At 48.7% G+C, this 25,478-nt stretch overlaps 1 protein-coding gene across 4 annotated transcripts in view; it reads right to left on the bottom strand.

Moving 5' to 3' along the window:
- Positions 1 to 25,225, bottom strand: part of BCL2L1 (BCL2 like 1) — a 51,245-nt gene extending 26,020 nt beyond the window's left edge. Inside the window, exons 1-2 of one of the 4 annotated variants that reach the window (XM_027558874.1) lie at positions 25,125 to 25,225; positions 22,913 to 23,588 (exon numbers count right to left, since the gene is read on the bottom strand). In XM_027558874.1, coding sequence (XP_027414675.1) covers positions 22,913 to 23,476 — 564 coding nt within the window. In that variant the 5' untranslated portion in view covers positions 23,477 to 23,588; positions 25,125 to 25,225. Of the gene's footprint in view, positions 1 to 22,912; positions 23,607 to 23,895; positions 24,824 to 25,010 lie in introns of those variants that run through there. The other 3 variants (XM_027558875.1, XM_027558873.1, XM_027558876.1) reach the window with 3 other exon arrangements.
- Between the last annotated feature and the right edge of the window lie 253 nt (positions 25,226 to 25,478).

The raw sequence follows: 25,478 nt of genomic DNA, 5'->3' as shown, positions 1-25,478 counted from the left end.
CAGATTTATAGATGTTTAAAGCCTATTGAAATAAAGGTATTCCACCAACAAAAATACTAAGATGACATGAAAGTCAATTCTAGATCTATTAAAGACTTAAATGTGAAAGGCAAAACTTCAAAACTTTAAGGAGAAAATACAACTGTCTTTAGGACTACAGATTAAGGAAGGATTTCTTCAACATAACACAAAATGTGTAAATTGTGGAAGAAAAGATTCAACTACACTAAAATTAAGACATTTTAGGGGGCCTCCCTGATGGTCCAGTGGTTAGATTTTACCTTCCAGTCCAAAGGGTACAGGTTCAATCCCTGGTCAGGCAGCTAAGACCCCACATGCCTCAGGGCCAAAAAACCAAACCAAAACACAAAACAGAAGCAGTGTTGTAACAAATACAATAGACTTTAAAAAAAAAAAAAAAGAAATTTCAGTCATTAAAAGATATCACATATAAGGTGAAAAGGCAAAATGCAAAACTGAGAGCCTACATTCACAACACATGCAGACAAAAGATTAATGTTCAGAATATGTAGAGAATGCCTACAAATCCATAAGAAAAAGGCATATCAACACTAAACAGAGCAACGAATTGTATAGATATTTTACAAAAGAGGAAACATGAAAGGTCAATAGATGTAAGGAAAGATTCTCCACTCCACCTGTAATCTGAGAAATGCAAATTAAAACCCCAAGACACCATCTCACACCCACCAGCTATATAAAAATTTTCAAGTCTGACTGTATCAAGTATTATTAAGATGTAAAGCAATGGAAACTCATATGCTTCTGCTTGCAGCATAAATTCTTACAAACACATAGGGTAACATTTGGGCATCATCTTCCATCAAGCAATTCCAATCCTTAGAGCAACGTTTCCCACTGTGGTCCAAAGACCCGCAGCAGCAGTATGGCCTGGGGACTTGTTAGAAACGCAAATTCTCAGGCCCCAGTCCAGGCAGACAGAAACACTGCAGGGGTGGAGTCCAGCAATCTGTGGTTTAACCAGCCCTCCAGTTGACTCTGATGAGCAGCTAAGGGGTAGGAACCACTGCCCAAGAGAGATGCTTGAACACGTGCATGTGAGGGGGAGACACACACAGATGTTGTTCAAAATCACACTGTTTGAAACTGCAAAAACAAGGGAACAACCCAAATAACCACTGACAATAGAATGGATAATTTGAGACATAATCATACAAAGGGACATGAAAATAAATGAACTACAGCTATACACGTAACATTGACGGATCTCACAATATTGAATGAAAAAAGTAAACCGCAGATGAATACACACACTATGATATTTAAATGAAATTTAAAAGCATGCAGAAGCACACACACACACACACACACACACACACATTCAAACTTTAAAAAAAGGCAAGGGAATGGTAAACACAAATCTCAGGAAAATGGGCAGGGGGTAGCTGTAACTGGAGGGAGCTTCTGAGGTACTCATAAAAGTTTGATTTCTTAAACTCGGTTACCAGTTTACAGGTGATCATTTTCCTACTGAAACTTTACATATGCATAAGATATTTTCTGTTGTATTTATGATAAATTTCTTTTTTAAAAAAGAAAAAAGGTATGCTGAAACAGTGCAATAGTTGGAGTCAGAACTGCAACCATTTGCTCTGACTACATGTGTGGTGTCCAAAGAGTTAAGCCTGTTTCTGGCCTGCCAGTGGGAGGGCAGGCAGCAGCTGGGGCACAGTGGGAGTCCCTGGCTCCAGCTGGCTCCAGCTTAGATCTGCTTGGATCAAGCACCACGCCCAGGAACTGGCACCTGTGTGTGTGTGTGTGTGTGTGTTGGGGGGGACGGCCTCCGGACAGGTGGCACCTGAAGCCCTTGATGACCTGTCCATGTAAAGAACTGGGCCCAGTTAGAGGGATGGTAGCCTCCTCCTCCTCTAGGAGCCCCTCCATCTGGTAAGAAAGTATGCTGGTGGCAGTTCGGAGTTGGTGAGGAGGGGACGAGGGTCTGGGACTCAGGGTGGGGGTGGGCAAGGAACTGGGTGGGCTGGGCTCAGATATCACCGGAGGCTGCTGGGATTAGCACCTGCTGAGAATGAGATTAGGTTTCTTGGGACAGGCTCATCTCTCTAATGTCTCCCCCCACCCCCCCCAAAAAAAAAGCTGTCTCCCTGTGGCTTTTCTCTGCTGGACAGATGGTGTCTGAGCTGTCTTTTGGAGGGTGGGCTCCTTGAGAGGGTGGTGGAGGTGAGGTGGGAGCTGATGCCTGCTTGGTCATGGGATTCCCTGTCTTCCACAATAATAATGATCAGAGCTCTTACTGAGGCCCTACTATATGCCAAGTACAGGCTTGGTAAACTTAAACACTTGCCCAAAAGTCAAACAGTAAACAAATGAGGCCTTGCATGCAGGCAGCCCTCGCAAGAAACTACTGGCCATGATGATATCTTCGCCTTCTCAATAAACAGCAGCAAGCTTCTTCCAGTTACTCAGGCCAAAAACCCAGACTCTTTTCTCTCTCACACACCCCTTATCCAATCTTAGCAGATCCACTGGACCTGACTTTCAAATTATACTGATGCACTGACCACAGCTCACCACTTTGACCACGCCTCCACCCTCATACAAACCACCCTCATCACCTGCCCAGCTTCTCACTGGGCTCATGCTCCCCGTCTTGCTCATGCAGTGAATATAGGGACTTGGGTTTGTTTAATGCCGTATGCCCAACCTATTACGCAATGCCTAACACATGGCAGCCACTCAAAAATACTTAATGAACAAATGAATGAATGACCAACCTCTCGACCAACCTCTCTTAGGAAATGACTCAGATTCAGAAGGGAGGAAGGCCTGAGTGTCCTTAAGTTTTCTCAGCCAAGATGACCTTTGGTACCCCAAGGCAGTGGTCAAGGTCCTTCCCTATTAGGAAATGCCCTGGGTGCAGAGCATCACCGCTGTGTCATCTGCTTGTGCCTGCACACATGCACATACACACTGGGCCACAGGAGCTGGAGAAGAGCCACTTCTGATTAGGATGTGTCTAGGGGACTGTCCCTGCACTATATACATGGTGGTTTTCATTCTCATGAATGACGAGTCACTCATCGGTTCAGAATGGAGGATTCTGAACTGAAGGATGACAGGGTCTGATCTCTACTTTAGAAGGATCATGGCCGCTATTTGGATAATAGATGGTTGGGGGGGTCGGGGGGGGGGGGAACACAAGGGCAGAAGCAGGGAGGCGGCTGTAGAGCTGTCCAGGTGGGAGAGGGAATGAGCAATAGCTTTGCCCTCTCACCTCCCACTGCCGGCCTTTAACCAGGCTAAGTTCTCCTGCCAAATGAGAAACAGTGACAGCACATGCTGGGGACTTCCTCAGCAATTTCCCTTATGAATAAAGCACCTCATTAACCCCCTCAACAGTCCTAGTAAAGCAGATTCTAGCAATACCCAAGATTTACAGAGAAGAAAACGAAGGCACAAAGAGGTAAAGTCACCTGTCAAGATTCTACAGCAGTCCGCTTCCAGCCAGCATCCATCCATAGCCTAGCCAGACTCCAAAGCCCAGTTCCCAGACTTGCTCAATGGCCTTCTTTTGAGGACCTGTCTACAGTGCTACCATTCACTGAGTACTCCCTGGGCGCTAAATGCATTGCTGAACGCTGTACCTGTGTTATGTAATATTCCAATGATCAAAGGAGTCACATACCCTGGTGACTTCCATTTTACACATGAGAACAGCAAAGCTGAGAGAGGCAAAAGTCATAGAACAGGTAAGCTTATTGTCCTACTCACCTGCCACTGAGCCATCTTTTTACTATTTTTCTTTTTCTCTATTTTCTTCCTTTTCAGTCACTGGGTCAATGGAAGATACCCAACAGATCATAGTGTGGTGGATGCTCTGCTCTAAAGTATCAGCTGTCTTTTGTCCCCTTGACCTGATGTTAAATGCCTTAAGGTCAAAGTCCACAAATAACATGTGTTTGCCCATCCTACAGCACTGGACCTGAGCCTTCGACTTGGGCAAAGGAGATGAGAAGGGTCAGGAGTTCTTGTCAAAGTCACAGGGCTAAATGAAGGTGGAGGAGAGGGGCCCTCCTATGAATCCTACACCTGGATGGCACAGTTCCTTTAGCTTGAGAAGCCTCGAGGACACTTTTATCTGGGAAAATGCACCTTCCAACTCTTTATGGGGAGCACTGTTTCAGCTAACACCCTGCAGACAGGTGGAATGTCCGTACCCCAGTCTCATTCTGAAGAGACTTGCGGAGTGGGAAGGAAGGGGCAATGACTTTCAGTTCCCGTTAATGTGTCTAGAAGCAGCAGCTGATTCAGCTAGATGATGTCACCTTCCCAAACCTCCTGACCAGCAGCTGAGATGGTAAAAGCAGGAAACTGGAGGCTACTCAGCTGGCTAAGCCCGAACATGCTTCTGGCAAAGGCCAACAGTAACCCCAGGCTCTGGAGGCATCCTCCTGCAGTTGAGCAAAAAGAGTCCTCACAGATGACAGGATAGTAGGTGTCCTTCAAGACCGTCATGCCAGGATACTACCCTAACTCTCCTTTTGCTCAGCAGCTTTCTGCACATCCCAAACTAACACTTATTCGAGGTTGGAGCCCTGGAAAGAAGCCTGGGTTTGGAGCCAGACCATGCTGGAACTGAACCCAGGTTCCACCATGTCCAAGTTGCAGGACCCTGGGCATGGAACGTCATCTCTCTCAACCTCAACTTCCTCATGGAAAAGAAACAGGGGCTAACAGCCCACTCATCACACAGGCCGGGTAGGAGAATAAACAAGACAATGGACATAAAGTGTCTGATTGGGGAAAGATGCTTAGTAAGTGGTGGTCGCCATTACTCCCTTTGGGTCAGAGTGAAATACCAATACCACAAAGGGAAACCAATGCCCACACTAGACCCACTAGTGTGAGAGCCGAATATATACGTGGGCCCCAAGCCTGGACGAGCCTTGCTTTTCTGTTTGCAAAAATCTTTGCTTCAGATCTTCTCAGGCTGGCTTTCTCCTTCATCTACACTCCGGTCAAAAGTCACCTTCTCAGAGAGGCCTTCTTGACCTCCTCATCTAATGTTGCTTCCCTAGATTCCCTGAGACTGCATTACTCAGTCTCATTTTCATCTGAGATCATCTTGTTTCTTGGGGTAGCTGGCTCCCCAGCTAACATAGTAGTTCTGTGAAAGCAGTGTCCTTGACTGTCCTGTTCATCACAGCATCCCTGGCCCTCAGCAGAGGTCTGGCATGTACTGGTGCTCAACAAACATCTGCTGAATCAATAAATGAATGAATGTACCTGCAATGGCCAAAGGCTAAACTGACAAGGACCCCACACTTATTCCTCTGCTGTCAGGTCTTGGCTCTCATTCCAGATGCTGGCATTGCTACCTGGGAATCAATGAGTGGACCAACAGGTGGCCAGGATGGGCATCCATACCTGGTAATAACTCATATGTTGGGATACCAGGACTGCTGAGGAGGGCCTCAGACTCTCCTGCAAGTCTAGCTTCAGCTGACCTTTCGGTCTTTATTACCTAATAAGCGACCCTTCCATACACATTCCAAAACAGACTGCCACTCCTATGGGTCTCTCCCTCCTTGAGAGTCCATCCCAATTTGCACAACTGAGGTCATGTGGAGCACAAGCCCCTTTTTTCCCTGTCTCTGCAGTAAGTCCCTGCACAAACTCACCTCTTCTGTGAAGTATTGCTCTTATTTGGCATTTAGCATTTATTATTGGTTTTCTCAAGATCTCCCTGTCATGTTCATAACATCTTTTCTAATTCAACTGGAAGTACTTCAAGGGCAGAACTGGCTCTTCAAATGGTGATATCTCAATTAATAAATCTGGGGAAAAGCCTCTCTTTGAAACAAAGCTGGCTGGGTCCAGAAAGGGCCTGCTGGCCAGGCCCCTTTGGTGAAGGAAGCGGAAGAGATCATCATGCCGCCTTAGTCCAGGAGCGAGGGAGCCAATAAACCCTGGACAATCACATGGAGTCTGGGATGATCCCAAGGTCATGCACATGACTGGAGTTTTAAAATATACCATCGTTTTCACAAGTCTGGGCATAATTTACTTACCAATCATAAAGAATGATAGAGAAACTTTGCTCAGTTCCAAGGACTTAGTGGTATCTGCTTCTGTGAACTAAGATAAGCTTAGTCCTGGCCCTCATCTTATCTATACTTTCCTTTCCCTTGACTCCACTCACTATTTTATCCTTTTGATCATATGAATTTTCCTAAGTTGCCAACTAAATTTCCAACTTTTTTGTAAAACAGAGTAAGGCTCTAATAAAATATGACTTGGTCCATTTCTCTTTTAAATGCTACAATGGTACACAAAAACAACATCCCAAACACTTCATTATGACACAGCTCAGTGACAAAAATAATGCCTGAATCACTAAGCAGAGTGCATGGCACTTAGTGAGCATTCAAAAGGTTAAGTTCAAAGAACCTCACAATTCTTACTAGCTTCTTTTCTCTGGGCTGACTCAGTTTTCTCATGTGTAAAATAAAAACAATGTCTTAGGTTTGTTCATTTGTTCAATCATTCATTCCAAAATCATTCACTGAATGCTTACTACCTGTAAGAACAGTTCTAGGTACTAGAGATAAAATGATGACCAAACTAAAGTCCTTGTAATCATGGGGCTTATATATTCTAGAAGGGTGACAAAAAAATCAAGTAAACAGAAAGAAAATTTCAGACAGAGGTTGGTGCTGTGATAAAAATACAAGGTAAAAGACAAGAGAGTAATTAAGTAGTACAAAGCTTGGCTACTTTAGATCAAAGGTCAAAGAGAACCGCTCAGAGGAGATGACCTGTGAGCTGAGTCACCTGGAAGAACCAGCAGGCAAACACCAAGGGCAGAGCACTCCAGGCAGACCCAACAGCAACTACAACGACCCTCCAGCAGGGACAGGTGAGCCTGGAACAGCAGGAGCCCCTAAGCTAGGCGAGCAGAGAGGGAAAAGAAGTGGTAAAGGATGGAGAGGCAGCCAGTATCAGATCGTGCAGGCCTTAGGAAGGCCTCAGTAAGGACTCTGGGTTTTATTCCAAGTGGGTGGAGGGTTGTAAGCAAGAATGTGACAAGATCTGAATTTGGTTTCCAAAAGACCATTCTGCCTGCAAGGTTTGGGAAGAAGTGCTTTTTTTAAGGTACTCTTTTAGCTCCAATATCAGATTCCCCTGTCATTCTAGGCTCCCATGAATTGGTTGCCTGATCCTCCTCAACAAAGAGGAGCAAAGAGGAGGAGCAGTTTCAGCCCTGGGGCAGAAGCAAAGAATATGTGTCACCTTGTTCCGCAGATGGAGGGAGTGGCCCAATCAGGGAGGGGTGGGAATCCCAGCTTGGAAAACAGCATTGCCAAGCCACCTTTATTGTTTCTGCCTCCTGTGTGGAAGTTTCTGCCCAATGACACAGTGCTGTGGAATGCTCTCCCCACCCCCCCACACCCAATCTTCCGTTTACAGAGGCCAGAATTGTACTTTGCATTCCTCCCAGGATTTAGCTCAAATCTAGCCTACAGGAAATGGTCGATAAAGAGCTACTGATTGATTAATGATGAAAGGGAATATTCCCAGCCATTAGGCAAATATTAATGAGCATTATGAGTACTATGTTGGGTCTCTGGGGATACAAGGTGATTAAGATGAGTTTCTTGCCTTCACTGAGTTCAGAATTCAGCAGATGGACCAAAACCACAGACAGCTACAATGAGTCACAGCAGCAACACTGATGAGGCCCTCTTTATCCAGAAGTAGAACACTGGGCTCTGCTGCCAGACGGAAGTTCCAATCACCACTTACCAACCTAGCATCTTTCTACAAACCCCTTAACTTCCCCATGTCTCACTTTTCTCCTCTGTAAAATGAGAATTATAGTAAGAATGCCTACTTCAATGGTATTGTTTGAGAATTCAATGAATACATATGAAACACTTAAGGATAAGTGCTCTGTAAATGTTAGCTATTATTAAAATTGGGCTTCCCTGGTGGCTCAGATGGTAAAGAAACTGCCTGCAATGCAGGAGACCTGGGTTTGATCATTGGGTTGGGGAGATTCCCTAGAGAAGGGAATGGCTATTCACTCCCATATTCTTGCCTAGAGAATTCCATAGACAGAGGCGCCTGGAGGGCTATAGTCCACGGGGTCGCAAAGAGTCAGACACTACTGAGCGACTTTCACTTTTTCATTATTAAAATTACTGTAACATCTGTGCCAAGCTCAACATGATCTCATTTCATCCTACAAAAACCCTACAAATCAGGTATTATCGTCTTCATTGTTGAGATGGGAACTGAGGCTCAGAAAGAAGAATGAGTCCAAAACCAAACAGCTGGTATGTGAAGAAGCCAGATTCAAACTCAGCTCTGCCCCACTCTAGAGCCCATACTTCCGATAATGAAATGATCTCACTCTCTTCAAAAGCCCCCAACACAGTACAGTGCCCCGAACATAGCAGAGGTCTCTGGTTACCATTCCATCATTCCTGAAGATCTTCCAGCAGGAGGTGCTGTGATGCCCAGCGGAAGCACTTCTTTCACCTTGAAGGGGTTTGAGAAGGGCTCAAAGGACACTGACCTGGGCGCCAAGTGTAGACTTTGCTCTGGAGTTGTACGGGTTCTCCATACTGAAGCTTGGGGTACTAATTTGGAACCCTATCTTCCACCACTAAATCAGACCCAGAAACTGCTCCCAGGTGCCTGGACACCTGCGTGGACAGGCAGGCAGTTTTCTCCGGGCTGACTTCTTGTCTGGCCCTACTTGTCTCTCAGTTTCATCACTTAGCCACCAGCCTGGGGCCTCTGCCTGCACCTGCTGCTGGACCCAGTCCCAGGGGACCCTGCCCCGAAGGGCCATTTCTCAGTGACTCCCTGGGGACTTCCTTGATATGGTAATCCCTAGGGTTCCATATGAATGTGGGTGTTGTGAGCAAAGGGAAATTTTTTCTCACTGAGTAGCAGACAGGGAGTGGGTAGAACAAGGGGTGGTTGTTCTTGTTTTGAATCAGAGGTGAGCGTGGGGTGAGGTACACTGGTGCCTCCCAGTTTTATATTTAAGCAGTACTGATCCTGGCCAGTCAGAGTTCCCATTCAGCAGTCTGGCCAAGGTGGGTGAGGACATCCAGGGGTGAGGAATTAGTAGTCATTTCACCTTCCCATTTGAGTTATTACTCAGAGGTCTGGCTTTGCTGCGTAGTTAGACTGCAGAAGGCAACCAATGGCTGAATCAATGAATGACCAAACTTCACAGTGAGAGGAAAAGCAAAGACCCTGTATTTGGGGAGCTTTTACTCCACACCAGGCTCTGTGCCAGGGCACTTTATATACACTGCTCATCATCAGGAATGTTTATCAACTTGGACACTAAACACACAGCCTGGCAGTAGCTGATGGCAGTGAATGGGATGTGGTTTCCACCCTCAATCAGCTCAGAGTACCTGGCTTAATCTTTCTCCCAACAATCCTGTGAAATGATTATTAATTCCACTTTATAGATGTCCAAGCTTAGAGAAGTAAAGTAACTTGTCCAAATTCATGAAGTTACATAAGCCAAACAGCTAGGATATTGCTTCCACCCAAAAAGTGCTTGGTGGTTGAAGGAATGAATGAATGACAGTTATGGTTTGACCTCAGTCAAGGAAGGAGCAGCAACAAGACCAAACATTTATAGTTCTCAAAGTGCTTTTTCATCTATCATCTCCTTGGGCCTCTCAGCTAGCACGAGAATGAGGCAGGGTGGGTGTTATCTTTCTCTAGCAGATGAGGCAACAGGCTTACAACCACACAGCAAACAAGGAGTGAGGCCACTCTGGAAAATGCCAGAGTCCCCACAACACTGTTTAATCATTCAGATGCAAGTCAGGCACCTACTATGTGCTAGGCAAGCTCCTATGCTCTTTAAATATTCAACTCATTAAGTCTTGCCTCAGTCAACAGATGCCTGTCTTCTATGTTTCAGGTTCTGTGGCAGGATCTAGGGACAGAGCAGTAAATAAAGCAGAGGAGGAGATCCCTGCCTTCCTGGAGATACTTGGCAAAGATCGAAAAAAATAAGCCCCATTACCAAATGCCCAGTCAGCAACACTGGCCAAACCCCCACAGTGTACAGCATGACTAGGGGCCCTCGTGGAGGATATGAGGAACAAGGTTAGGAGCTGCAGTCCCCAGCTTCAGGAACCTTAAAATCTCCAAGCTCTTGCTTCAAAGCATATCCACACACTCTGTTAGCCTAAAAGTTTGCTCTTGGAGAGTAGCTCCAATTGTGATCACAACTTCTTGATCACCTGTGATGGCAATCTGCTAGTAACAGCTGTAATAGTAGCTGTCATACTGAGTAACTACACGTGCTAGGCTCCATGCTAAGTGCTCCATGTATCTTATCACATATTTTCATGATCAAGAGAGTCTTTCAAGAAAAGTACTACATTATTTTAGCCTCTTTATAGACGAAGAAACTAAGGCTGAGAGAGATAAGTAATTTGTCCAAGGGTAACTAACTATAGAGCAAGCAGGATGCAGCACTGGTTTGTCACATTTTGTATCTGACTCTTAACAGGGATAGAATTTCTCCCAGGGAAGCAATAGAGAGGCAAACATCAAGAATGCCAAGAGCAGCTGCTTCCTAGAAGGGCTGGGGCCTCAAGAGCCCCCAACAGATTCTTCCTCACCCTCTTTTATCAGGTCTGAACATCAGTACAAGGAGGAAAGGTAAGCAGGTAACGTTAGGTTAGGCATGCTCAAGCTATCCCTAGGGCAACAAGAGTCTCTGCTGAACCTCCAGGAAAGAAGTCTGTGACCTTCATTTGCCACTCACTAACCCCTCAGAGAGAGACAGAAGCAGGGCTGGCGGGGAGGAAGGGGCAGGGGAGTCCTTTCCCTGGCTTGGGGAAGGGTGAGGCCCACCTGGGAAGAAGCCTGACTGGTTCTCTCCTCTCTTGGACAAGAAGTCTGCACATGTGATACGGTGCACATGGACACCCCTCAGGGGAAATGCCAGGCTACCTTTCGGACCCAAGAAGCCTCAGAGAGGAGAGACTGGCACAGCTCTGAACTGCAAGCTAAGCGAACAATTTCTAAGCACTGTAACTAGGTCATCAGGTTCCTGGAGAAGCCAGCTGTGACTGGGAGGTGGGGGATGGGAGGGAAATTTTGCAGCCTACCAAGATCCCTACTTCCCTTCAGGCCCCGCCCTCCCTGAAATCTGCACCTGCTCCCAAACTGACCCCTCCCCCCAGCTGGGCCCAGCTGTCAACGGTTCCCAATGCCCCACCCCTGCCTTCCAGGCGCCGGAACCACAGGGGCCTCTTGGACAGGAGGTACCTTATTGCTACCTGAGCCCTTTGGAAAGGAAGCTGTGGGGCAGGGAAGGAGTGGCCTCTCCCGGGGGGGATTTCTTCTGCCACGAGGGCAGTAAGAAAGCTGGGCCCATTTGGGCCTGCCCAGGGTACCTTCCTGGCATTGCTGCCGCAGGTGGCAGAAGACAGGTGATGTTTACCCGGCTAAGACCAGAGTTGCCAAAAGGCTTCAATCAAGCCTTTGAATCTGCACCTGGCCCAGAGCCCCAAAATAACAACCAGCACTGCCTACCTGATCCACAGGTCGCAGGTGCCTCTGGCTTTTTTTCTCCCTGCAGCTCTGTCTGCTGAGCCCTGGCTGGCAAGGGATCCTGCTCCAGTGATGACTAGGGACCTGGCTGCATCACTCTGGTGCTGGGCCTCTCCCCAGCTGGCCCACCTCTACTGCCAACTATCCCGTCCCTCTGTCCACAGGCTCCCACCATCAGTCACCATTCCCTTCTCCCTTACCGGCTTTATGACAACCCAGACCCTCTTCTGCCGGTCTGCCCCCTCACTGTCGCCCAAATGCTTCCTACACATTTCAGCCTCCACTTCTGTCTGCACTGCTCTTACCTACCAAAGCTGCCCTTGCCACATTCTTTTCACCTACTGTAAGCCTTCATGCTCCACATCTTCCTCGGAGGTAGTAATGACGCCTAACTGAGCATACTGTATTCAGGCACCATGCTAGGTGGGCTAGTCACTCACTCTTTCAGTAAGTATTTGCTGAGTGGACCCCTTGTGCCAAACATTATGAGAGATGCTGGGGATGAAGGAAACATGAGACAAAACTCCTGCACACTGGGAGCTTAGGTTTTACAAAAGGAGACAGACAGTAAGGAGGTAAACACAGGTGGCCTCTGGAGAGGTGACATTTGAGTTGAGACCTAAATGCTAAGACAGCCCTGATCAGATCTAGGGAAAGAGTGATCCACGCAAGCCCGAGCAAAAAAGATCACCACTGCTATCTTCATTAAGGGATGACTACTACCTTTCATTTTATGGACGAGGAAACCGAGGACTTGGTGTGAACTGCACAAAAGTCCTACTGCTGGGAAAGCTATCATTCAAGCCTCTAGTGAACTTTCTCCTTCCTGACACTTTCCACTATTGGCACAGAAGAGGGTCTGAGCTGGCAGTGCAGCTGGCGACGGAGAAGGAGCACAGGATGATGCAGGCTGAGGGTGGAGGCCACTGGGCCGAGTCACCAACTGAGTAGCTGATGGTGGGAGTGGGCTGGTTTGGCGGAGGTCCAGGTACCCGTGGGATGTGGCCAGCGGGTCTGTCCTCTTCCATTTCTGGAGTCTACACTACAGATTTGGCATCGTTTGCCTGGAGCCGTTCACCAAGGGCTGTGAGTGTATTCCTACTGCTTTAAATGAGTTTGCTCCCTTAAGGACATTTTTTAGCCTGTTGCTAAGTCGCTTCAGTGTCCGACTCTGTGCGACCCCATAGACGGCAGCCCACCAGGCTCCCCTGTCCCTGGGATTCTCCAGGCAAGAACACTGGAGTGGGTTGCCATTTCCTTCTCCAATGCATGAAAGTGAAAAGTGAAAGTGAAGCTGCTCAGTCCTGTCCGACTCCTAGCGACCCCATGGACTGCAGCCTACCAGGCTCCTCCATCCATGGGATTTTCCAGGCAAGAGTGCTGGAGTGGGGTGCCATCGCCTTCTCTGTTTGTAGCCTAACCTGCATCTAATAATAACAACCCTTCATGTTCATTGAGCAAATCCTGGCCAAGCCTGTGCCCAACCCTAGGCCCTGTGCCAGGTACTCAGGGGTGAAATAAGCCAGTCTGGGCCTGCAGAGAAACAATGACGCTGTGGTTTGAGGGTAGGCTTTGGTATCAGATACAGCTGAGTGCAAGACCCACCTCTGCCTCTTACAAGGTGAGTCACTCTGGACATGCTATAGGGCCTCTTGAAGCTCTGAATTCTCCATCTTCATACCAAAGCAGTTGTGAGGACCAAAGAGGATGATTATGTCAGGGCATAAACATAGCACCTGGCACAGAGCAAGCACTCAACACACAGCGTCTGTCGTTATTACTAAGGAACACTTACGCGTTTTACTTTCTCATTTGAGCCTTGCTTACTCTGCGGGCTGGTACTATTCTCTCAGATGTGTGGATGAGGCTGGAAAGCTGATTCGGATAGTGCAGCAGCACCACCAGCGAGAAATTAAGCTAAGCTTCAAATCTGAGTGCAGAGTTTTATCTAAGGTTTTGTAGAAAGTGATCAATACATCCTGTAACGAGCCTTGCCTGGTGTGTCTGGGAGCTGAGGGAACAGCTGGGTGCCGCACACAGACTGACTCAGATGGCAGAAGCACACACCAGCATGGCCCAGGGTGTGGGGCATGGAAACAGATCGAGGAAGGGCACCCAGGCCCCTCACTGCAGCACCCACAGCATGCCCAGCACTCAGCATAAATAAAGCATGCACCAGTATTTGCTGATTTAACAAATGAAACAAAACTCAGGACAGCTCTGAGCAATGAATCCAGACTTACTAAAAGCAACATCGCTAAGAGTGAGTTAAAAGAATTCTAAGCCATTTACTGTGGGATAAGACTCCTGCTGTAGTTTCCTCCCTGAAATGGAACTGAACATACCCACATCACTCACTTCACTATGAAATGATGTATACACATCATCTTTATACAAAGACGTAAATTATAAAGTGTTATCATGCACATAAAAACGGTTATCATCATGCTACAGACCACTAAGGCAGTAAAGTGTCGTGAAGACAAGCACCTCAGGTTTGAATCCCCGGTCGTCCTGGTAACAATAGTCTGCGAGGCTCCGAGCATGCCACTTTTCTCTGAGACTCAGTCTTCTCAACTCTACCGTGAAGATGACACTACCTACCTGGCAGGGTTTTTAAGATGGTTTAGAGATAAAGAACACAGGCTTCGAGTAAGCCAGACGTGGTTTCAAATCTTAACTCTGCTTCTTACTAGCTGAGTCCCCCCAAATCTCACTGTCCAGTAATGCTGAGGTTGTTGGACAGTAACACAGAAATGAAGCTGGGGAAAGCCCTGCCGCATAGTAAGCACTGGATAAACGCCAACAACCATTCACACACATTCAGGGAAGGGGGTGCAGTGCAGTGTTTAAAAGGGGGAGCTTGGAAGTTACCCTTGTACGCTTTGCCACTTACTAACCGTGCTACCCTGCATAAGCTACTTAACATCTCTGTACCTCAGTTGCCTCGTTTGAAAAACAGGGATAATAATAGCAACAACTTCAGAATATTGTCTACGAATGGAATAAATTAATACATGTAAAGCATTGTGAACAATGCCTGGCATACAATAAGCACTTGATAAATGTTAGGTGCTATTAATAGTAACATTAACAATAATATTAATCACCAAGTGGAATAAGAGGGAGGGACTGTATAATCCTGGGACACGGGCATCCTGTGGAAGAGTTCCAGGGAAGTCCCTGGGCAGCTGTTTGCAGGCAAGTTCTCAGCCTCTGGCAGAAAGACTCTTCTATAGAAAGGACATGAGGCTGAGGGTTCCTGAGCAAAAACTTCAGTCCTGCTGACCAAGAGGCCAGCCTCTGGGGAGGCCAGTCAGGCTCCTTGGAAGGACACAGTGTTCCCGGCCCCGCCTGACTCGGGGGAACAAAGGCACGTGTGTGTGGCCAGGGAGGAGGGAGGGGAATGTTTCCCTTTCAAGAGCGGAACAAAGGATCTGAGGCATAGCTGAGTGCGTTCCAATTCCCTCCCAGGCTAGCTTCCATTCCTCAGATGATTGTCCAACAAGGTTTTCAATCTTTTAGCTTCCTCCTGAAAGGTGACCGCGGGGAGGGGGTGGCAGGCTCCACTCGACCCTCCATCAATCGTCTCCAAGAGGTAGGATTTCTACCTGCCAAACCTCTGAGGAGTCCCAGGCCTGTGCAGGGGGTGGGGTGGGGACCCCTGAGGGTTAATGGATGACATAGGGCACCGCAAGTGACAGGTTTCATGTCCCTCTAGGGGAAGTTCAAGACTACTACTAACTGCTCCTTAGTGCGGAGCCAGGAGGGAATCCAGGAGTTTGGACAACCCCCCTCGAAGGGTGGGTGGAAAGGTGTGACAGAACTCAGTGGAAAGCATTTTCTAAATCTGAAAGGGATGATCGTGAGCTGGAGAGAGAAAACGGTGAAGGGTCAAAGGGGAGGGAACAAAGAAACTGACAAGAGGAAAGGGAGAGACATGGGCAAAAAAGGAGTCTGTGCGTGGGGAGAGCCTTTAGGAATATTACTTTCCAATTTCCACACTCTAGCCAGCAAGAATCCGGCTGCAGGGCTGGGACAGGAAGCAGTCCATGGAAGTCACTGCAATGGCATTTCCTGAAGAGGGAGAAAAAAACCTCTAGTTCCGAGGGGAGCTCTGGAGTCTGACCAAAAAGTGCTGCAGTGGGGAGCCAGTCTCAAAGCTCTGGCTTGGCCTGAGTCTCATCAGGGGTGAAACCATGAGGCAGAAGGTCCCAAAGGCAGTTCCTTTCTGCAAAAATACTATTTACAAAAATCAGTATGTAATAAATGGGAAGCCAGGTGATGTGATTGAAGGAACCCTAGGATGTGACTGCTGATACTAACCGTCACTATGCAGAGCCATACGACAGGAATTAACTCACTGAATCTTCAGAACACGGCACCATTATTACAGCCATTTACAAGGTAAAAGACTTGCCCTAGGTCACACAGCATACAAGTGATCAAATCTAGATCTGAAAGCCCAAACCCTGCATCTTCCTCCTGATGGGCAAGTCACTTCATCTTTCTCAGCCTGATTTCCCTCTGCTCACCTCCCGGGTTGTCGGTTATAACCATCAAAAAGGCAAGGTGGGGGGAATTACTGGCAGTCCAGTGGTTAGGACCCCGAGCTTCCACTGCAGGGGCCATGGGTTTGATCCCTGGAAAGAGCCATCCTACAGCATAACTATCATGAAATATGCCACAATGGTGGAACCCACCACAAGGCCTAGGGCCATTGAGAAGCAGGATTCCTAGACTCAACTTCAAACCTCCATCTTATAGATGGGAAACTGGGGCCTAGAAGTGATGTAGCCAAGGTGAAACAGTGAGCTGAGGCAGATGTGAGACTAGAACTGGGATCCTAACAAAGACCAGCATTTGACTAACATGGCAAAGCAGCACTACAGAGCTCCTGGCAGGACAGGAACACTGCCGGGGCCTGCCTGCCTGCCCTAAGGGTGTGCCAGGTCACTGTGGAGTCCAAACAAGGGAGAACAGATACTGCAGATGCTGTGAATAGGTCTCTGACACAAGCTCTGTGCAAAAATGGTCAGAATTACGATACCAACTACTGTCTGACTCTATGCGTCTCAGGCAGATCTCGTTAGGTCTTTGTGAAGCAGGTAATACCTGCCCTAAGGTTCAGAGAGTTCAAGAAGCTTGCCCAAGGTCACAGAGCTAGACACAGGTGATCTGGGACCTCAATCCAGATGTGGTGCAATTATTCAGAAGCAAGAGTGCTAGAGGGAAGGGCCATTCAGGATACCACATTTGGAGAGACTATCTCCAAAGAACATCTAGCATACTTAAACCTGATTCTATGACTGCTAAGCTAAGTGGTTAAAAAATGTGGCTTTCAAGGTGGTCGGACCCATCAATATGCCATGTGAGTCTGGTCTTGTTCCTTAGTCCCTTTTCACCATTTCCACCTCTACCTCCTGATTCAAGCCACTCTTCTTTCTCACTTGACTGCTGCGCCAGCCTCTTTGCTGGGTTCCCCTGTGGAATTCAGAACTTGTGGAGCTCATCCCTGCTCCTGATCTTTTCCTGGGCTCTCATTCAGCCAAAGTCGAGTCCTCATCACGGCCTGTGATACGCTATGAGACTGGCCCCTGGCTACTCTGCCCCCTCAATTCCACCCACTCTCCCCTCTTCCCTCTCCCCTCTGACCACTCTTTCTCTTGCTGTATTCTCCCCAGCTGCACTGGCCTTCTCTTTCATCCTTGAGCCTGGCCAGCACACTCCCTTCTGAGTCCATCCCTCTGCTTATAACACACTCTCTAAAGGAACCCACATTAACCACCAACTTACCTTCTTCAAGTCTTGGCTGAAATATTACCTTTCAGTGATGCCTTCCCTAGACACTCTTTTAAAACTGCAGCCTTATCTCCTTTGCTAGGCATGCCTCAATGTACTTTATTTTCTTCATAGCACTTAGTCTCAACTGATATATGTTACATATGTATATAATTGGGGCTTCCCAGTTGGCTGAGAGGAGAAGGCACTGGCAACGCACTCCAGTACTCTTGCCTGGAAAATCCCATGGACGGAGGAGCCTGGTAGGCTGCAGTCCATGGGGTCGCTAAGAGTCAGACACGACTGAGCAACTTCACTTTCACTTTTCTCTTTCATGCATTGGAGAAGGAAATGGCAACCCACTTCAGTGTTCTTGCCTGGAGAATCCCAGGGACGGGGGAGCCTGGTGGGCTGCCATCTATGGGGTCGCAGAGTCGGACATGACTGAAGCGACTTAGCAGCAGCAGCAGGTGCCTGAGAAGTAAAGAATCTGCCTGCCAATGCAGGAGATCTGGGCTGGATCCCTGGGTTGGGAAGACACCCTGGAGAAGGAAATGGCAACCCACTCCAGTATTCTTGCTTGGGAAATGCCATGGACAGAGGAGCCTGGAGGGTTACAATCCACGGAGTCGCAAAGAGTTGGACACAACTTAGAGACTAAACAACAACAATTACATGTTGTCTGTTTCTCCCCATTAGAATATGAGCTCCCGACATAGAAACGTAATTTTATGTAATGCTGTACCACTAGTGCCTAGGACAGCCTGACACACAACAGGAGCTCAATTAATACTATCTGAATCAATGCATAAATAATTAGATAAAGGGCAATTCCCATTACTATTATTCTGGTTTGATAAGTGTCTGTTTCTTCAGAAATTTAGTGGGCTTCTCTTTCATTACATACCTGCTATGCCTAAGGCCTCTGCTCCATGTCAATTAAACAAGTATTGACAAGACGTGGAACTCTACTCTCAGGAAATTCCTAAACCTAATAGAGGTGTGGTAGTGTCAGAAATGTCTTTATACTAATTTAAACTCTATCAGTGTGATTAACCTACCCAAGCTCTCCTGTACCATACTAAAAAAAGGCTTAGCCCCTCTTCCTGCAGATATTTGAAACCAGTGATCCTGGTCTCCTGGGTCTTCTTGTCCCCAGGCTAAACAAAAAAACCCACTGGGACTGTCTGACTCAGATCTGCCAACTGGGAACAGGGAAGACAGACTGTCGGCCAGGGAGACAGAAGAGAAGCGGATCCAGGAGCAGACTGACTCCTTCAAAGAAAAGAGAGGGAGTCCTTGGGGAGGACTCCACGGAATTAGGTTGGGGGCGGGGAGAGAGCCCGGCTAATTAAGGCAGTAGGAGATTATGTTTCCGTAGAAGAGCAGCTCACTGGGAATTACCCCTAAATCTATCCATGGTAAACCCAGACAAAATCATGGCTGCTGAAAGAAAGCCCTGTGATGGAAGGCTGAGGGCACTGGAAAAAACCAGGAAGGATGCTCAAGCCTCTAGCCTCAGGACAGATACCTGCTGGGGAAGGGATAACTAACAACTGCACCTTCCGGTAGCCCACACAAAAACCGAGAAAACCCTGCAGGTTCCACTGAAGGCCCCTGAAAAAACCTGGGGTGATTTTCTACCAGAAGCTGAAGGGCTCTGTGGGGCTACTGCGGAAATCAATCCTAGGAAGCCTGGAAAACCCTATTATGGTGATGGAGTTTTAAGGGCAACTTCAAATGTACCTCCAGAAGAACCGAGTGTTTTGAGGGGGAGCCCCTGAGACACTTCTACCTCACTTTGGGACCTGAATGAGATTACTAAAAATTTCCACGTTTGGGGTTTCTAATGGGGTTTCCCCAAGAAAACCGCAGAATTGCCAACAGCTGCTGAGATCTGCAAAGGTCGCTGAGGTGCTTCAGCAAAGCATACATCAGTGCCAATGAAGCCAGAACAGTCAAGAAGAAACCTACAGAAACTAGAAGACCACAGAGCCATGCAGCCTGGGGAAAGGCCAAATGATGTTTTCTTCCCCCACCCCCCAAAAACTGTTCAACAATGTGTTTCCATCAAGCTAAAGGGTTTCCCAGGGACAGTGATCCCAAAATGGCCTGGCCCACCTGGGTCCGACCACCCAACTGTCCACATTCCCATTGGAAAGCCCCAGAAACATTCAATCTCTGCTGTTCTGGTTGAGTATCTCAAGGGCTGGCTTTGTGTCTCAAGAAACTCTGGGGTCAAAGTTCAGTTTTTGGAGCCAGGTAGCCCACTCATTAAAAGAAGTGCCTCCACCATACAATTAGGGCCCAGGAGAGCCTTTGTTCTACATCATTTACTAGAGTCAAGCTATGGCAGGTGGCTATCATTAGTTCACTTTACAGGTGGGAGAGATGAATGGACAAGAGAGACAAACAGGTTCAGCACCTCGCCAGGGGACTCTAGGTAGGCAGTGGTGTGGCTATATAGATGAGGAATTCCAGTCCTTGGGGCATCACCCACAATTAAGCAGACATACTTGGAGTAGGCCATCTTCTCCCTTTATGCACATAATTCTTACCTGCCGGGAGGGCCAGAGACGGTTTTAACAAAAAATTAACAAGAAGCCTACTCTCACTGGGCAAAATCCTGATACTGACTTGAGTTTTACCAGTGACAGAATCTAGAAGCTGCATACATGCCTCTGGCAGCCTGCTACTGCCAACACAGGTGCTGTTCTTCCTGCAGTTCCTGAACAAGGCCAGCATCACAGACTCAAGTGAACACCTCCACAGGCATGTTTTGCTTGGCCCAACAGCGTCTCTGGCTCACATTATTACTCCTAAGACAATGTGATATGGAGGGGAAGAGATTATAGGCTTTGGAATTAGGCCCACCTGGGGTAAATTCTCACTCAGTCACCTAACTGGCTGAGGAATACTTGGGGCCAGTCATTTAAGCTACCAGGAGCTTCATATATAAACTGAGAATAAACCTACCTATCTTAGAAAGTTATTGTGTGGAGTATATGAAATAGCATGTTATTTCCATGAGATAAAGTACCATATCTGGCTTATAGCCAATACCTAGCACATGCCTGCTTCACAGAAGATGCTCAGTGAATTTTGGCTGCATAAGTAAAAGACCTAATACAATGCCTCATGCATAAGATATACTCCATAAAAGCACATTTCCTTTTCCTTTCCTGCAAGGATGCTAAATTTAGAGCATATCCCAGAGTGGAATGGCCCATAATTCTTACATTCATGGATTCCCCAGGCACAGCCTCCAGGAAGGTTATGAGATGCCACTGCAGCAGCCAGTGTGCAGCTCAAATAGAATGGTCCCTGAGAGGAAGTGGGCGGGTACCTTCTACCCAAAGGATCCCAATGTCACATGTTCTCTATCTCTTGGCCTTGGGAAGAACATGTGCCCAGAAATGGTTCTGACATAACTGGCTCTTCTGCACATATCCTCTCTGTCCACCAAGAGGAAGTAACATATGGTATGCTGTCCAACGGGCTCTGGTAACTCTTGGGCAAAGAGACAGCAGAAGATGGAATGTCAATCCAGTGGTGATCTAATGATCTTGCCCAGTGTTGCTGTGTCGAAGACCTCTTTCCACACATAACACTGGGTGACTAACAACTCTCTGGTCCAGGTGGCACTCTTAGACACTGGTTGGCAGGCCAGGAACCTCTCCCATGTTGCCTTTTGTTAACAGTTGGCCACAACCCACATGGTATTAGGACCACCAGCCAGAGATAACAGTGAGGGGCAAATGGCCCAAGTCCCTACTTAGGCCTCAGAGGGTGTGTCGGAAACACTGGAATCCTGTCCCTCCTGTAGTAAGTTAAACAAATATTTGCCCCTAAAGAAAATCAAAGCAGGCAGAAATAAGAGAGGTCATCACACAAACCAACAGGAACTATTTAATCATTTATTCCCCCAGGGAGTTCATTTACTGAAAGGCTTTCAAGTCGGGTCAGTCTTAGCCAAAGAAAGACCTCCACCTTTACCTTCCCAGCCCCACCCCGGTCATCTGACCTCTACTCTGCTTTTTATAAGAACTGGCAGTAGGAAGAGTTGATGAAGTTGCAAAGAAATGGGAAATAAGACAGGGGGTGGTATACCTGGAGGTCCCTTGCTCAGTGGTAAACTGAAGTGGCTGCCACACCCTAGGCCCAGCCTCTGGATAATTGCATTCTCAACATTCCTGAGTCCATGGTGCGTGGCCCTTTCCACCTCAGCTCCTTCAATAGATGACTTATTTTCCACAGCCTGCTCAATTTCTGAAGGACAGAATGAATACCTCTCATAAGCCCTACACCTCCCTGAGGCAGGGAGATAAGCGGGGAGATATGACTGAGTTCACTGCAAAAGAGCAAAAGCTGCTGACAGTGACCACAGGTAAAGAATCCCTCCACACCAGCTCATCCTGACTTGGTGATATCAGGGCAAGGGAATTCTCTTCCCTGGCAAAGGAATGAGGCACGACTCGGGTTCAGAAAGTGTACCTGGATCTGACAATAACTACTAGAGCAAACTTCCTGTCGCTATGCTCACATCAGCTCCAAGATTTACAAGGACTGCAAGGCAAGGAGGGTTGGCCACATTTTTTTAGTGGAAGAACCTGAGGCTCAAGGTAAACTGGCCTGTCCAAGGTCATACACCTAGTTAAGTGACGGGGCTGGGACTCACACCCGTGTCAGTTTGTTTCTGAAGTCTGTCACTGAATCTCAATGTGCCAAGGAGCCCCAAAGACCAGGTTCTTGCATTGCCAGCAAACAGTGCTCAGTGAAGAGGCCCCAGGGCCATGGCAGAAAAGTGACAAGCATAACAGCTGGAGCTCCCCAACCAACCCAGGCAGTGAGGTGCAAAGTCCCTGGGCTTATGCGTGACACAGCAAGCGCTCCACAAACTGGCCAACCACACAGAAAAGTCACATACTTTAGAGCCAATAAACATGGGCCATAGGACAAACACAACTGGCCCACTGGCGCAGCTTACAACCTAAAATCAATCCTCAGCCATCCAAGCCAGAGGGATGCAAAGCCAGGCCATGCAAACTCTGAAATAAAGGGAACCTGATTTAGAGGAGGGAAGCCCAGGACAGGACTGACATCTCAAGGGAGTAAGACTGAAGGGGCTGGTGGGTCACTGATACTCACTATCTTCTCCAGGCATTCCACTCATCACCCCCTTAACATCATGAGCCATTATGTCAGGGTGAGGGGTAACCTGTTACCTTTGCATTCTCAAAGGTTTGGGGCCAAATGAACACACAGGCTATGTTATCTTCTGCAGAGAAACTGGAACACAAGTATGACAGAGTAGGGTCACGAGGAAGACAGAATGAAGATGTCTGGTCCTCACAGAACTAGGTTATCTGTATTTCAGAAGTTAATCTCTGTGATACAATGAGGCCAATTATGTCTCCTTAACAAACAATAATAATCACCCAGCACAACAGACACAGGGGGAAAGGTTGTTGGGGATTTGACCAGAAGCCAAGGAAAATGAATATGTAAGGGGCGTGGTTCTTACCCAGCCGCCGTTCTCCTGGATCCAAGGCTCTAGGTGGTCATTCAGGTAAGTGGCCATCCAAGTTGCGATCCGACTCACCAATACCTGCATCTCCTTGTCTACGCTTTCCACGCACAGTGCCCCACCGAAGGAGAAAAAGGCCACAATGCGACCCCAGTTCACCCCGTCCCGGAAGAGTTCATTCACTACCTGTTCAAAGCTCTGATATGCTGTCCCTGGGGTGATGTGGAGCTGGGACGTCAGGTCGCTGAATGCCCGTCGGTACCTCAGTTCAAACTCATCGCCTGCCTCCCTCAGGGCTTGCTTCACCGCTGCCATGGGGATCACTTCCCGGGCATCCGAGCTTCTGCTGTGGCCAGTGGCTCCATTCACAGCAGGGCTATCCGCCAGGTGCCAGGATGCGTTGCCATTGATGGCACTGGGGGTTTCCATATCTGATTCTGTCCCTTCTGGGGCCTCAGTTCTGTTCTCTTCCACATCACTAAACTGACTCCAGCTGTATCCTTTCTGGGAAAGCTTGTAAGAGAGAAAGTCAACCACCAGCTCCCGGTTACTCTGAGACATTTTTATAATAAGGATGGGCTCCGCCAGTCCATTGTCCAAAACACCTGCTCACTCACTGGGTCTGGTCTCTGCTTAGTGGTTCTCTTCGAAGATCCAAAGCCAAGACAAGGTTCTGAAGGGAGAGAAAGAGCTTCAGGGGTAAAAAAATGAATATGCAAGCCATTTACCTACAACATCCCATTCCCCACTCCAGGTACTTGAACTGGGTTCTTTGCCGCTCTTATGAAGATCTGGGTCTAGCTTCCCAGGTACTTCGATGAAGTCAATTTGAAAGCACCAGTGGGCTCTGAATCATCACACTGACCTTTTTTTCCCCTCCCCTTTTATCCCAGCCACCCCCTTTTCTCTGAAATGTCTTCCTCGAAAAGTCACCCCCATGGGCAGTCTGCCCCCCACCCCCATACCCCCTCACCACCTACATTCAAATCCGTCTCAGGCGACGGCAGGCAGGTGCAGCCCCCGGAAGATCTTTTGTATCATAGGTGGGAGAGGAGGTGGCAGCGGGGATGCCGGTAAGTCAACCGGCCTCGCGGCGGCGGCTGGCAAAAAAAGCAGCTCCGGCTGGAGGGATCATGCGACCCGGCGGACTGAGAGCTCAGGAGGCGACACAGGAATTACGAAGCTCAAGAACCGGCCCCCTCGCTTGCTTCCTCCTCCATCGCCCCGATCGAGGGCGGCCGCTTAGCAGCCGCGGCCTCCTGCCACCCGGGAGCCCAGCCCCCTCGCTCTTGCACGCCCCTTGGCTCTCCGCCTCCTACTGGGAGCTAGGAGAACTCTCTCGGAGGTGGCTGGTGTGAGGTTTAGTTTTTGTTTTTTTCTATTTCAGTATCAGCCCTGGGTGAGGCTTCCGAAGAAACCCTGAAGGGACTTCTCGATGGGGCTCAAGGTTTCGATGAGAAACAGAGGGAGGGGAACACTGCCTTAGATCTGCGGTCTGAGTTTGGAAAGGCCATCCCCGGGTCTTTCTGGGAGGCTGAAAGCCGGAGACCCCCCAGAAACGCCGCTGGCTTTCTTTGAATTCCCCAAAGGCCCTGGTCGTGGCGGTGGCGGTGGGGGATTGCCGGGTCCTCCATTCCCCGCACGGACACAATGGCCGCCGGCGCCCTGCACAAAGACCCGGCGAGGGTGAGGCGCCGAGCCTCTCCACCGGTCAGAGACAAGGGTCGAGGCCTGCTCGAGAGCCCCCACAGCTGAGACTGCGTTTTCCTGGGGACAGGCCCAGGTCGGCTTCTTGGCACCCCCGGGAGGCCTTAGGGGCCCGGGGTTGCACCTCTCTAGAGCCCGGGGTGGGTGGGCTGCGGCCTCGCGGCTTCCTCCGCGCGCTAGGCCGGGTACCCGCCTGGCCACCGCCCCGTTGCTAGGCAACCGCTCTCCCTCAGGGGCGCCCCCTAGACCTTTCTGGGAGGTGGGGTCTCGCCCCCGGCGGCCCGCCCCGGCGTAGCCAATCAATGAGCCCAGGTAGCACGGAAGCAGAACGGCGAGGGCTCCCATTGGGCGCAGCGCCTGCCACGCACAGGAGAGGCGGCGCTCTCACCTGCGAGCCCCGCGAGCCGTGGGGGGCCACATACCCCCTTCATCGGCCAGGTCGTTTCCGGGCGCGAGTGCTCTTCGCGGCCAAGTTCCGCGCTGCGGACCGGGGCCGGCCTACCTGGCTGACGGCTCGCGCTCTCTCTTCCGAACGAGCCGGCCTCAGTTTCCCTGAAGAGACCGGGGGAACTTGCAAGCTCAGTCACTTCCGGTGCCGCGGCAGCGCGCGCGAGCCCGAGACGCAGAGGGAGTGCGCGCCTGGAGGACTGGCGTCAAGAACTGGGCGAGAGCGCCCCCTGGCGATAGATCTGAGGATTCCGGACACACAAGGGAAACATTCACATTTCCATTCATTCTTTTGGTCAGTTTAATCCACCGATCAGTTTGTATATCGAAAAAGTGTTGCCTTGTGGCTAAGAACCTTGTGTTTGGGATTCTAGTCTTGCCGATTTGGCAAGTTACTCAACTGCTGCGC

Source organism: Bos indicus x Bos taurus, chromosome 13 (assembly GCF_003369695.1).
Source record: "Bos indicus x Bos taurus breed Angus x Brahman F1 hybrid chromosome 13, Bos_hybrid_MaternalHap_v2.0, whole genome shotgun sequence".
Lineage (NCBI taxonomy): Eukaryota > Metazoa > Chordata > Mammalia > Artiodactyla > Bovidae > Bos > Bos indicus x Bos taurus.
This window is presented reverse-complemented; position numbering and strand designations above follow the sequence as displayed.